Source organism: Balaenoptera acutorostrata, chromosome 20, assembly GCF_949987535.1.
Source record: "Balaenoptera acutorostrata chromosome 20, mBalAcu1.1, whole genome shotgun sequence".
NCBI classification, from domain to species: Eukaryota; Metazoa; Chordata; class Mammalia; order Artiodactyla; family Balaenopteridae; genus Balaenoptera; species Balaenoptera acutorostrata.
In genome coordinates, this window is record NC_080083.1 from 26481685 (window position 1) to 26494380 (window position 12696).

General features: G+C 49.7%; 1 protein-coding gene across 5 annotated transcripts; it reads left to right on the forward strand.

The window, feature by feature from the left end:
- The first annotated feature begins 1075 nt into the window (after positions 1–1075).
- On the forward strand, positions 1076–12451 carry MKS1 (MKS transition zone complex subunit 1). 5 transcript variants are annotated; one of them, XM_057536740.1, is made up of 18 exons: positions 1076–1200; positions 1614–1723; positions 2846–2916; positions 3390–3545; positions 4569–4666; positions 4854–4982; positions 5246–5350; positions 5790–5898; positions 6432–6488; positions 7528–7570; positions 7828–7893; positions 9390–9460; positions 9811–9880; positions 9980–10087; positions 10761–10894; positions 11399–11481; positions 11568–11665; positions 11772–12451. In XM_057536740.1, the coding sequence occupies exons 1-18, from the start codon at positions 1121–1123 to the stop codon at positions 11861–11863; spliced, it is 1680 nt and encodes a 559-aa protein (XP_057392723.1). In that variant the 5' UTR covers positions 1076–1120; the 3' UTR covers positions 11864–12451. The 5 variants fall into 5 exon arrangements, 4 of the variants coding, with proteins under 4 accessions (XP_057392723.1, XP_057392726.1, XP_057392724.1 ...); XM_057536743.1 differs by lacking the exon at positions 11399–11481; XM_057536741.1 differs by lacking the exon at positions 1076–1200 and having other exon boundaries at positions 1625–1727.
- Positions 12452–12696: the final 245 nt, after the last annotated feature.

A 12696-nucleotide genomic window follows, 5' to 3' on the forward strand; every position in this document is an offset into this window, starting at 1 on the left:
AAAAGACAGACCTGGGCTGGAATCTCAGCTCCTTCACCACTTACTAGAGTTCAACCTTCAAGCTCTGGCCTTCAATAACTTCATTGATTAAATGAGAATAACAAATACCTACTTAAGGGGTTTCTAGGAGGATTAAGGACAATACAAACAAAGCGCCCAGGCTGTATCAGATCTTAAATAAATAGGGCTATTGTTACGGTGAGTCCTTAGTGTTACACAACAGCAGCTTTATTGCTTAGGGCTCCCAATGCCATATAATGAAACTGGCATGAGATTCTTGAGTTCAGGGGACTATTGCCTACCCTGTTGAGGAAGCAGCAAATGTCAAAGGCTGAAAATTGTTGACATCCCCAAGGTGTCAGGGAGCTAGACTCAAGGTTATGGTGTGTCCTGCCTCTGGCAGTCCAGTGAAGCACGTCTTCATAATGGCATTTTGTTGACTTTTCCCAAGGCCAGTGAGGTATTTAAGCTGGCTTAAAAATCCGGAAATAACACACGCAGGGGAAAAACCAGTGCAATAATGACATCTTTTCCTTCCTTACTGTTAGCTTCCTTGTTTCTTCTTTCTCTGGTTCAGTGAATGCCAACACAAGGATTAATAAATCTTGACACTTTTTTGCCTTCTTCCAAGAATATATTTTCATGTCTGAGTAACCGTCATCACCTCCCCTGACTCCTTTGGGAAGAATGGGTGCATTCTGTGAGTCACGTCCACCGATCAGGAGGCCAAAGTTTCCCAGGATTCAGTGGAAGGCTGTGTCGTGTGGTGGAAAAAGTAGTAGTTGAGAACTCAGGACGCTTGGGTTTGGTGTCCATCACCATTTCTGTCTGAATCTGTATAAAAGGGGCCTATAGCGCTGCTTTAGTTCCCTCATTTGTAAAGTGCATCAAGTCTGGCCTTGGCTGTGAGCGAGCTTTGTTCCCACTCAGGATTAGCGGCAAACCCGCAGATCCCCCAGCCGAAGCGTGCGCTTGCACCAACTGGCCTGGGCCTGCAACGGGCGGGACTCTGCAGCGCCGCGTAGGGAACCGGGTTCCCGCCTCCCTAACCCAGCGTTTCCGTTGCCAGGGGAACTGGGGCGGCGCGCTTTCCGGCGCAGTCGCGCGCAGCGCAGCTGTCATGGCGGAGACCGTCTGGAGCAGTGACACCGGAGAGGCCGTGTATCGCTCTTGGGACCCCGTGCGCAACCTCCGCCTCCGGTAGTCGCATCACCCCAGAGCCCCGTGCTTTTATGCTGTCAGATAATTAGAGCCTGAACTTCACTTCTTGTTTGCTGGGACCCCCACTTGCGTTTGCAGTCCTGACCGCTGTCACCTCGTCTCCCCGCGTCTCCCTCACTACCCGGCACCCTCTTCATTCACAACTTCCAGACCCACCCTTTCAGGACCCTGCCCCTCCCAAGTTTCTCGAGGCCCTGTGTCTCCAGTACACTCTCCCATCGTCTTCTTCTTAGGGCCCCGTGCCCCACTCACATCCCCTCTGTCGCCTACACCCCGCCACATTCTTGGTAGCCGTACCCTCTTCTGAGTTTTGTTTCCCCATCTTTGCTCTGCATTCATCTCCTGGTTGAGTGTTTTGTAACAAGTATTTTGGGCTTCTCTTTTCCTGGCAGAGTCCACCTGCAAAGAATCACATCAAGCAACTACCTCCATTACCAGCCTGCTGCCCAGCCCGGGAAGGACCTCATAGACTTGGCCACTTTTAGGCCTCACCCATCCGCCAGTGGGTGAATGGTGGTGGTGTGGCCGCTTGGGGATCTGGGGAAGGGCCTAGGGCGGAGGTTACCTCTTAAGACAGAGTAGACCCAGGTCTATAGTCTGAGAAAAGGTATAGAGAGGTTGGGTTTATTGTCCAAGGTCGCAGGGCTGGTAAATGTTGAAGCCAGGATTTGATCCCAGGCAATTTTAACTACTACATTATGTTGTGTAAAATTGAATAAGGCTTGATTCCTGCCATCAAGATGCTGATCCGAATTGTGGTCAAATGTAGGGAAATAGCAAATACCATACTTTAGATATGTTATAAATTTGCCTGTCAACCTAAATACCATTTGTGGCATTTTTTTTTCTGAGAGAAAATATCGCTCCAAGCTTGAAACATACAACTAAACACTTTTTAAAACAGCTTAAAAATTGGGGTCTGCTTGGAAAATGTACATATTGACACCATCTGTGATCTAGCAGTTTTCCTTATCTGGGAAGCCAGAAAAGTGAGGAAGAGAGGACAGTGTGTTTGTGTTAGGTCACTGGTCTCTCTGCTTTTGTTGTTTCTGTTCAAAAATATTCCTGGGCAAGAGTGTGAGCTGGCTGGTTGTGAAGCATGTGTCTTTGAAAAAGACATACTCAGCTAGGAGTGTGTATATTAGATTTGGTTCTTTAAAAAAAAAAATCAGTTATATGTCTTTCCTTTTCTCTCCTGATACTTGGTCTCTTAAGGTTATAGTGTTTGTGATTCTAGATATATGGCTTCAGGAATAGTGAAGATAAAAATGCCACAGTTCCTGTCTAGCAAATGTAGGCAATTGGGATTGAGGAAGAGCTATTCAGCCTATATCTAATAACTTTCAGCTCCTGACACTGAATTAGATCAAATAATTCCTGGAAAGCATGACTTCCTTTTATTCAAATCAGAGTAGTGATGAAGACTTCTTGGGTCCTAATCTTGGCTTCTGCACATATCCACAGCCTCTATAGAGTAAGTCTAGAGTGAGTGCTTCATAGATCAGTGAACTCCAACTGGTTTTGTGGCAAATATAAGAGCAGGGACTTTGGTTATAACCAACCACAGAGCAAGAAGTGGTGCTAGTTTGGCTCAAACATTTGACTCACTCTGTTGTCTTTGGAGGTGGACACCGCCCGGAGGTAGATGAAGAGGAGGAGGTCGTGATTGAATGGCAAGAGAAGCTCTTCAGCCAGGTGAGCCAGTGTCCCTTGTCTGCTCAGTCTGCCTCCCCCCGGTCCACCTCCACCTGACTAGTCACAGAGAAGGATTCTTGATGCATATTGCTGAACTGATTTCCAGAAAGCTTATAACAGTTTATACTTTCCACGGTTGTGCTTATGGGGTCAATGGAATATAGTGCCTGCCACTACCCAGTTTTATAATCCTGGGTAAGACACTTTTCATCTCTGGGCCACATACCAAAACAGCAGAATTACTGTTTTGGTATGTCAATTCTGTAATAGCAGAATTGAATTAGACTATCACTGTGGTTCCTTTCAGCTCTAACATTCGTTGGCTCTCCTGTCCTCCATTAGTTTAGATAAACGACAGTTGGCTATGAGAACATGTCAAATTGCATCAGCTCTATAGAACTAATTTGACCAAACTGTTATAGGAACAAAATTTGACATATTCTCAGTAGAACTCTGTTTCCTTGTGACCTCAGTTTGAAGTAGATCTGTACCAAAATGAAGCAGCCTGTCAGAGCCCTTTGGATCATCAGTACCGCCAAGAGATTCTGAAGCTGGAGCATTTGGATGCCAGGAAGAACCGACGAATCTTTACCTACACTGACTCTGATAGATACACCAATTTGGAGGAGGTAGCATTCTTTCCCAAGCACCGTAGCTCCCTTCACCTTTGTCTCCCTTAGCTTTCTGGCCTCTCTGTGTGTTAACTCAGAAACCTGTTAAGGGGACACAGAGCTTCTGGCAGCCAAGCTGGGGTAGGTGGGGGATGGGGCTGCTGTTCCCTGCTCCCTCTGCTGGAGGGCCTGGGGGAGCCGGCAGTGTCTCTAATGATAGGCTTGCAGACCACAAACTGGGAGAAGCAGCCACTGGGTTTGACTTCCTCTGTGCATCATGAGATCAGACAGGTGGATGGAGTCTAGAACCATCTAGATAAAATTCATCATGGATTCAGCCAAAACTGAATATATGGGTTTGAAGAAGAATTCGGTACTGCGTAGGGAATGGCTTATATCCTCAATTTGCCTCTGACAGCACACCCTCATGGACTTGTTTTACATTTTCTTCTGCATATTCTGTCTTCTTAGTGAGATTTTAAACTCCTTGAGGGAGGGGAGTGCCTATATTTTCTGATTTTTGTCTATGACCTTGTAGATCTCTGCAAGGAGCCAGGTGTTAAGTGAATGTTTTTGAAAGGTTGATGCTTATATCAGGAAAGCTGTGGGTTGGTAGCATATAAACTTTGGGTTGTCTGTTTTGGTAAAGAAAAGGAAATTACAGGCAGTGTTCAGTTACCCGTGGGAGGGTTTTCCACAGAATACTTATGTCACACTTCACACCTGCCAGCCACCTAGTGATGTCAACATCTGCCAGGCAGACTCACCAAACTTTTTGTTGGTATGTGTTTAGAGATGGCAGGCTCATTTTAAGATTAGCATAAATAAATTCATTTCTCAAGGATAATGTGCTGCTACAACCTTCGGGCAAACCAAGGCTTGGTTGGGCTCTTCTTTGGGCTGTTTGTGCCACTGTGCCCTCCGTCAGCGTGATTGTGAGGTTCAGGTTCTGTGTGAGGTTTCAGAAGGAAGACTTCCCTCCGGGTCCTTGGTCCCACATGGCCCTGAGCAGGCTTACACTGGGCTGCTCTGTTTTCCCAGCACTGTCAGAAAATGACCACTGCAGCCAGCGAAATGCCGTCATTCTTGGTCGAGCGAATGGCAAATGTCAGGCGGCGACGGCAGGACAGGCGAGGGATGTGAGTGCAAGTGTGTACAGGGCCGTGGCGGCCTCTGTGGTCCGTCCATGCCTGTGTTCTCGGTATGCCCACCACCTCGAGCGTCCCGTCCTGCAGCGGGCCTCCACCTTCGCGTGCTCCCCTGAGCTCCTCCTTCAGGCTCTTCGGGGGGTGCCAGGGAAGTGACCCTTCCTGTGGTGTCTCCCAGGGAGGGTGGCATCCTTAAGTCACGCATCGTCACCTGGGAACCCTCAGAAGAGTTCATCAGGAACAACCATGTCATCAACACCGCTCTTCAGACAATGTACATCATGGCGGACCTGGGGCCCTATGGAAAGTGAGTGAAGCTTCTTACTGCCCAGCTCAGACCTTCATTCTCTTCTCGTGTCACTAACCATCACTCTCCTGTTATAGTCATCCCAGGTATATGGGAGGGAGGGATTTTTTCCTTCTTCTTTTTCTTTGGAAGAGAGTATTTTACCATGACAATTCTCACTCCAGCCTCTGTCCTCTCCCCTGATGTGTCCTGAATACCTCTTCCTCCTTCCCTGGAGGTGGGGCAGCAATCTTGAACCCTGGTGTTAATTCCCTGGTTTCTAGGCTTGGCTATAAGAAGTATGAACATGTCCTCTGTACTCTGAAGGTAGACAGTAATGGTGTGATCACAGTAAAACCTGACTTCACTGGCTCCAGAGGACCCTACAGGTGAGAAGAGGAAGAAAGGGATGGCGGAGACTGGCATTCCTTTCCTTGGCTTCACTTCTTGCCCCAAGTTGAGGAGATTCTCTGAAAGCCCTTCATCTGTTCTAACTTTTAAATTCCCAGCCAGTGGTTCATATTCTGTTCCAGGTCATAGACCCTTAGGACACTGGGCATCCTGTTCTGAGAAAATATGCACCTACACTGATTTGAAAGTGATACCTCTATCAGTGTAGTTAAGTGAAAATAATGCTCTGTGCTGCTGCATGTAGGGACTAATCACAACTGGGAGAGATGAACTAGCCAGGTCTTCTCCTCTGGGTTGACTGTTCCTCCTCTTACGTCTTAGAATAACGGAACTGTAAATCGGCTCATCCCTGGGCTGGGGCTGGAGGGCCCATCTCCTATTTTCTGAGTTAGTCCCTTTGTGACTTTGACCTTACAGAATCGAGACGGACGGGGAGAAGCAGGAGCTGTGGAAGTATACGATTGACAACGTGTCCTCCCTTGCACAGCCTGAGGAGGAGGAGCGGGAACAGCGTGTGTTCAAGGACGTAAGTGCTGGTTCATTCTGAGAACCAGAGAGCTGGGAGCTGAGGCCGCGGCCGAGGTTGGGTCAGCAGGTGCAAGGCCTTGCTCTTAGTGGCCTCCCCTGACTTGGGAAGCACTGCTGACATATCAGATATAAGGTTTCGATCCTATTATAAGATCATGATAATAATGGCCATTTATTTGAGCATTTACCATGCTCTGTGCTAGGCCCTGCACATACTTTATTTCATTTAGACTGTACCACAAGCCTTTGAGGTGAATATTTTTATTATTACCACTTTATAAATGAGGAAATGGAGATCAAGAAGCTAAGCAGTCTGCCCAGGGTCACGTAAGTGCGAGAGCCAGGTTGGTCCCAGACCAGGGGACTCCAGAGCCTCTGTGCTTCACTGTCAGATGTCAGTGTCTGGGATGCTTAGGCCTCCAGCTTTCTGTGGCATTTCCCACTCCTGCTGCTCTTCTCCCTCCCGTGCAGATCTGAACCCTGGTCTGGCTGGGGTCGCACCTTGAGTTTCAGTGTGGTTTGTTTCCTCAGCTCTATGGCCGGCACAAGGAGTATCTCAACAGCCTCGTGGGCACTGACTTTGAGACGGTGAGTAGCTGGGTTTCTGTAGCCAGAGCGTTCTGACTGCAACTGAGTGACAGTTCTCTCCTCAAGGTCCCGAAGACATACTCTTCAGTGGACAAAAGTAACAAATAACATTTAGAGTATAGTCCTTGTTATGTTTTTGAAGCACTGCGTATTGATATAGAAGTGTTAATGCACAGGAAAAGCTCTCAAAGGCCACACACCCTATGGGCGGCTTTCTCTGGGGAGGGGGTGGGATTGGGAAATGGTAGATGGCTATTGGGTGGTGAGAGGGACGTGTCAGGAATGTTTACTTTTTATTCTCTAAACTTAGGTGGTTTTGAATTTTTATCAGTGGGAGTGCATTCATGTATTTGTAATTAATTTTAAATAAATATAAAGATGAAAAGTGTCTTCCTTACACTTCATGTAGATATTTCTCCTAATGCCCCATAGAGAGAGGGGGGGGGTGTCATTTCTGTTTGTCAAATAGTTTGGCTCTTAAAACAAAAGGGTTTAAGTCTTTACGGACTTAACTTTGTCTTCTCTTATTCCAGGAGTTCCATTTCTAGATCTGGAAACAAGGAGAGAGTTACCTGGTGGTCTCCCTCTCTCTCTCTAAAAAGTTAACTTTCACTATTTTTGTGTTGTATTAGCAACAGATTTTCGGTGTTAAAAAGTTAGATAAGATAGATACACAAATAATTTAAAAAGGAAACTTCCTAGTTGCTTGACCTCCCTCTAGAGGGAGCAGGGGTCTCTAGCCTCTTGCTGTATGGCAGCAGGCAGCTGTGAATGCTTCTCTTGGCCATTCTTGTAAATTCCCCACACTTTGTTGCCTTCCCCACCATTTAAATTAGGTGCTTTTCCCCTTACGTTACACACTTTTAGAAATGAAGGAAACAGATTTGTGCAGAAGTGGCAGGTGGGGAGGAAGCGGGATTAGTCACACACCTGGATCTGACGTCCAGCGTCAGGTCCTCTGGGGATTTATGGGCAGGCTGGAGGAGAGGGGTCGCTTCCCTCAGACCTCCTGATCTGTCCCCCCTTCTCTCTACCTCAGACGGTACCAGGTGCCCTCCGGCTCTTTGTAAATGGAGAGGTAGGTAAGTGTCTTACCAGACAGAAGTCCCTTGATGCTTGGCAAGTGCCAGATTTAGCTGTGGAGTAATCCTCCCCGCCCTAGTAGAGGCCTTGGGTTGTCCGCAGCACTCGGGAGACTCAGGCATGTGTCTTTCCTGGAAACACAGAGAGTTCCTGGCCCGTGAGGGACTTGCTTCCACACGTGGGTGGGCCCTTCAGGACTGGGGCGGGTGTTAAGGGTGATAGGAGGATAAGCTGAAACAGTTTCCTGTTTTCTTAGTTTCAGCCCAAGGCTATGAGTTTGACAATCTTTACGTCCACTTCTTCGTGGAATTGCCGACTACTAGTAAGTAATATTCATAAGTCTCTCTTTTTACCCATTCTGACAGTTTTCCAGAGGCATTCGGTCAGACTTCCTTCCCCACTCCTCCACTGAAATTGTTACTGTTCTTTTCAAGGTCATAGATCACTTCCAAGATGTGAAATCCTGTGGTGACGTCTCTGCCTTCACCCTACTTGGCCTCTCAGAAGCATTCACCACAGCTCACTTTCCTCACTGAAACTCTCCTCTTGGCTTCTGGCTCTGTGCTCCTCTCTTCTCTCTCATTGGTGGCTCAGCGGCCTTCTTGGCTGTTTCCTCATCTTCTGTTGATCTAAAACTATTAGAGTACCCAAGGCTGGGCCTGGCCTTCTGTGACTCTCTCTCCACGGTCTTTCTAGGTGGCCTCATACATCCTGTGGCTTCAGTACTGTTTGTATGTCTCAGACTCCCAGATTTCTCTCTCTAGCCTTAGCCTCTCCCCTGAACGCCACACTCATGTCCACTTACCTCTTTGTCGTTCCTGTTTAACGTGACCAAAAGCTTCTTGATTCCCCCTCTTGCCTCAAACCTGCCCTCACGGTCTTTCCCATCTTAGCAGAATGGCAACGTCATCTACTTAGTTTCTGATACCGGAAACCTAAGAGACATCCTTGATTCCTCACTTTCCCTAGCTCCCTACCGCCATTCATTCTATCAGCAGTTCTTGTCAGTTCTGTCTCCAAAAGATGTCTTGAATCCTCTATTCTCTCGAGGACCCTGGGCCAAGCCACCGTCATCTCTTGCTTAGGCCAAAGCATTAGGTTTCTAATTTATCCTCTCGCTTCCTGTCTTGCTCCCTCTTACGTTTCATTTGCCACGTACACCACAGCCTAACTGAGCCTTTAAAATGTAAACCAGTTGCGTCTCTTTTGAACTTAAAGCCCCAACAGCTTCCCTTCCCACTTAGAGCAAAATCCAAACTCCATTCCCTGAACGAGCTGGCCCCTGCCTATCCCTCCCTTACAACATTGCAGTTGTCGTTTCTGTTCTTGAACAGGCCAAGTTCATTCCCACCTCAGGGCCTTTTCAGGGCCATTTCCTTTGTCTGAAAGCTTTTGTGTCCTGTCTTTGCACGACTGGTTCTGCTTTAGTTTAGGTCTCAGCCTAAGTGTCACCTCTGAGTGGTGTTCCCTCACCACCCCGTCTAAATGAGCCTCCAAGCCACTCAGTGTCTTCACCCTGTTTTATTTTTACTTTAGCATTTATTACTACTTGATAGTGTTTTGTTGGTTGGTTTGTTGTCTATTCCCCCCTCCCACTCCCAACTGGAATGGTAGCCCCATGAGAGACAGGAAGCTTTTCTATCTGGTCACCAAGATGTCCCCAGTGATCGGTCATAGCACATAGCAGACACACAGTGAATGTGAAATGAATGATTGATTGCATGAATGAGTGAGTGAATGGAGAAAGGAGCTTTGTTTTTTTCTCAACTGCTTGCCTTCCTCCCCGTTGACTTACTATATGTGGTCTTTGGTTTTCAGGCTGGTCAAGCCCAGCATTCCAGCAGCTCTCAGGAATAACACAGACCTGTGCCACCAAGTCCCTGGGAATGGTAGGGCAATGAGAAGGGGCACCTAGAAGGGAACAGGACTGCTCGGGGGAAGGCATCTGAAGATTATCAGGCTAACGTCCTGGGGAAGATTCCAGAGCTGGGTCCGGCCCTTCACTGTGGGCTCTGCAGGGATGCCTGGTCCAAGGGTTCTCTCTGCCTTTTTGAGAGTGGTAGCAGCTCGGGTTTCGGTGTCCCTTCACCTGTCAGCCTTTTATTTCCTACCTGGGGTGATAGTTTTTCTTTTTCCCTTGGGACGGTGACCTTGTCGTTGGCTACAGGGAAAACAGATTCCAAGTGGGCCCTTGTCCACCCCATGGCACTGAGTATAAAATAGCATTCCTCTTTTTTAGGATAATGTGGCTTACTTCTCCTACCCGTTCACGTTTGAGGCCTCCTTCCTCCACGAGGATGAATCTGCTGGTGAGTGGCCCGGCAGGTGCTCGGCCTTGGGGCTCCTCAGACAGGCCCTGTCCTGGTGAAGGCCCCCCCTGACCTGGCCGCTTCTCCCCCTTGCTGCAGGTGCTCTCCCGGCATGGCCTGTGCTCTACTGCGAGGTCCTCTCGCTGGACTACTGGCAGAGGTGCCGCGTGGAAGGCTACGGGGCTGTGGTGCTGCCTGCCACCCCAGGTGACCTCTTATCCCTGCCCTTCCTGTGGCCCATGTGCCCTAGCTCCTAGAAACAAGACTAACACTTCAGAAGATTCGACCACTTCCTGTGAGGAGTAGGGATGATGGGAAATTCGAAGCACTTAACTTGCAAGATTCCTTGCTCCCTTTGAGGAAATGTTCCCCCTCTGTTAGAGACAGCTGGGTGAAATGACCGCTAACTGGGAAGTTGAGCAGCTCTGGGCTCTGCTTCCGGCTCCTCTGATCTGACTCGTGGCCTTGAGGGAGCAGCCACGCGGCAAGACGGGCTCTCGGTGGGTGTGTATCGAGTGGATCAGCGTTCCTTTTGAAATAATAGCCGCTGTCTTCTATTGTGCGCCAGTGCTAAGTGCTTCTCATTTAATTCTCCCCATCACTCTGCGAGGCGTAGGTGTTGTTATTAGATGAGGAGAATGGGGCTCAGAGAGGTTGAGAAACTTGTCCTGGTGCCCGGGTAATAACTGGCAGAGCTGAGATCTGAATTTCCATGGGATTGATTTTCAAGTGGGTACCTTAAACCACGATGATGACCTTCACCAGAGGTCAGGCCATCACCAGACCAGGTGTTTTGGTGGTGGCGAGGCCCATGTCATTGCCGGGAAGTCAGCAAGGGACCACGTGCCGCTTCCGGCCCCATTCTCCTCTTCTTGCGCAGGCTCACACACCCTGACGGTCTCTACGTGGAGGCCCCTGGAGCTGGGCCCGGTGGCTGAGCTGAGGAGGGTTTTCATCGGCGGCTCTCTGGAGCTGGAGGACCTCTCCTACGTGCGGGTACCAGCAACCTTCAAGGTGACTTTCGTCTTTGGGGAGACTTCATGCTGGGAACTTATGTCCCTATCTCTTCTGGAATAGGTGGAATCTGGCTTAAAGCCTCTTAATTGTTCATTGCTTCATCATTGCTTAGTCTCTTCCTTCCTGTGGCTTAAGCGGGAAGTCTCGGCCACATCTTGCACCAGGTACAAACATCACTGCTATCCTAGGAGAGCTCTGGAAAATAGTACACTTAGAGGTCTCCCCTGGTCCCTGTCGGAATAACTGGCCCCTCCTTCCAGCCCATCCCTGAGTCCTCAGGAATCAGAGGATTGGCAGGCAGCTTATAAGACTGCTGATTCTCGAATGAGGTTGGAATGCTCCTTGATTTACAGTTGGGAGGTGATGGAATCTGGGTGTTGGGATGAAGTTTCCCCAACAGAACTGTTCTCCCCAAGAATGGGAATAAGAATGGGAGTGAGGCCACTGTGGCGCCTGGGGTATAGGAACCAACAGAAGCCTGACGTTAACCGGATGCCGCAGGGGGAGCGTCTGAGCCGCTTTGGACTCCGCACGGAGACCACAGGCAGTGTCACCTTCCGCCTGCATTGTCTGCAGCAGTCCCGGTGAGTGGCCCTGGCCCCCCGCCTCACGGCTCCTGACCCTGAGGGCTGCAAGAGCAGCCATGGCCATGTGGCGGACTCCCCCGCAGGGCCTTCCTGGAGTCCAGTTCTCTCCGGAAGAGGCTGAGGAGCGTGTTGGACTGTCTGGAGGGATTCAGCCAGCAAAGTTCCATTCACGGTGTGCTAGGTAGGCTCGCCCCACCCAGTCCCAGCCACACCCCCCTCCAGCATCCGCGTGGGCCCCATTTGCCCCACACCATGGCAGCTGACTCCTGTGTCTGCTTCCCTCACAGAAGCCTTCCGTCGAGCCCGGCGCCGCATGCAGGAGGCCCGAGAAAGCCTTCCCCAGGACCTCGGGAGCCCCTCGGGGGCCACGGTCTCCTAGCTCGCTGCAGTCCTGGCCCGCCGTGCACGAGGACAAGACGAGTGATATCCAAGGCCTGGGCCCTCTTCGTCTTTCTGATTAGAGACCCCGCTGACCTGCTGAGAACCGGAAGAGCTGAGAATCCCGGGCTGGCCCCCCTGCCTGATCTTCAGCTGCTGGGTGGCAACAAAGCCAAAGACCCTGTGGCCCCCGTATGGTCCCTGTCTTCATACGTCAGCCACTGCAAGTGACCATCGCAACAAGACAGGCTTTTTGGTTTGAGACCAGTTTTGGGGGGAAGCCCAAAGTTAGTTCTGTCCTCGACACAGCCTCCTTTCCGGCCTGTCTCACGGTCTCAGTGGCAGAGAGCAGCAGTACCTCCTGCTCCACACCTGCTTTACACATGGAGGCCTGAGAAAGAAGGCAGGCAAGAGAGATCTTACATTCCTGGCCCAGGAACCCAGCCTCCTCTTCCCAGGGTAGCTTCCCCTTCCTGCTGGGGGCTTGTTTCTGTAGTAAATGAAGGCTGAAGGCAGTGCCCAGTCCTTTCTGCTAGCCAGCTGTCATCTTTTATTGTGTTTTTTGTACATAAAAACTTTTTGTACTGACTGACGTTCTGTTGGCTGGTTTTCTGCTCGGGTTGCTTGCATGGCCAAGGTATTCTCCTTAATGTCGGGGCCCCTAACGCTGCTGCCCTTCCCTGCCTTTTCCTACTCCACAGTGTCTCGATGCTCTAAACTCAGCCCCCAGGAGAGGCTTTAAGGTTAGTGCCAGCTGTGTCTTAGCAGCACTCCTCTTAAACATCTGGAGCAAAGAATGGGACTGAGGTCCAGCCCCCCCCCGCCCCCCTCCCC

Bases quoted from the DNA above. Each gene is read 5' to 3' on its own strand.
- MKS1 (XM_057536743.1), top strand. From the start codon at position 1,121: ATGGCGGAGACCGTCTGGAGCAGTGACACCGGAGAGGCCGTGTATCGC. The intron at 7,571-7,827 runs GTAAGTGTCTTA...CTGTTTTCTTAG, and splicing joins CTTTGTAAATGGAGAGGTAG to TTTCAGCCCAAGGCTATGAG. The intron at 10,088-10,760 runs GTGACCTCTTAT...CTTCTTGCGCAG, and splicing joins GGTGCTGCCTGCCACCCCAG to GCTCACACACCCTGACGGTC.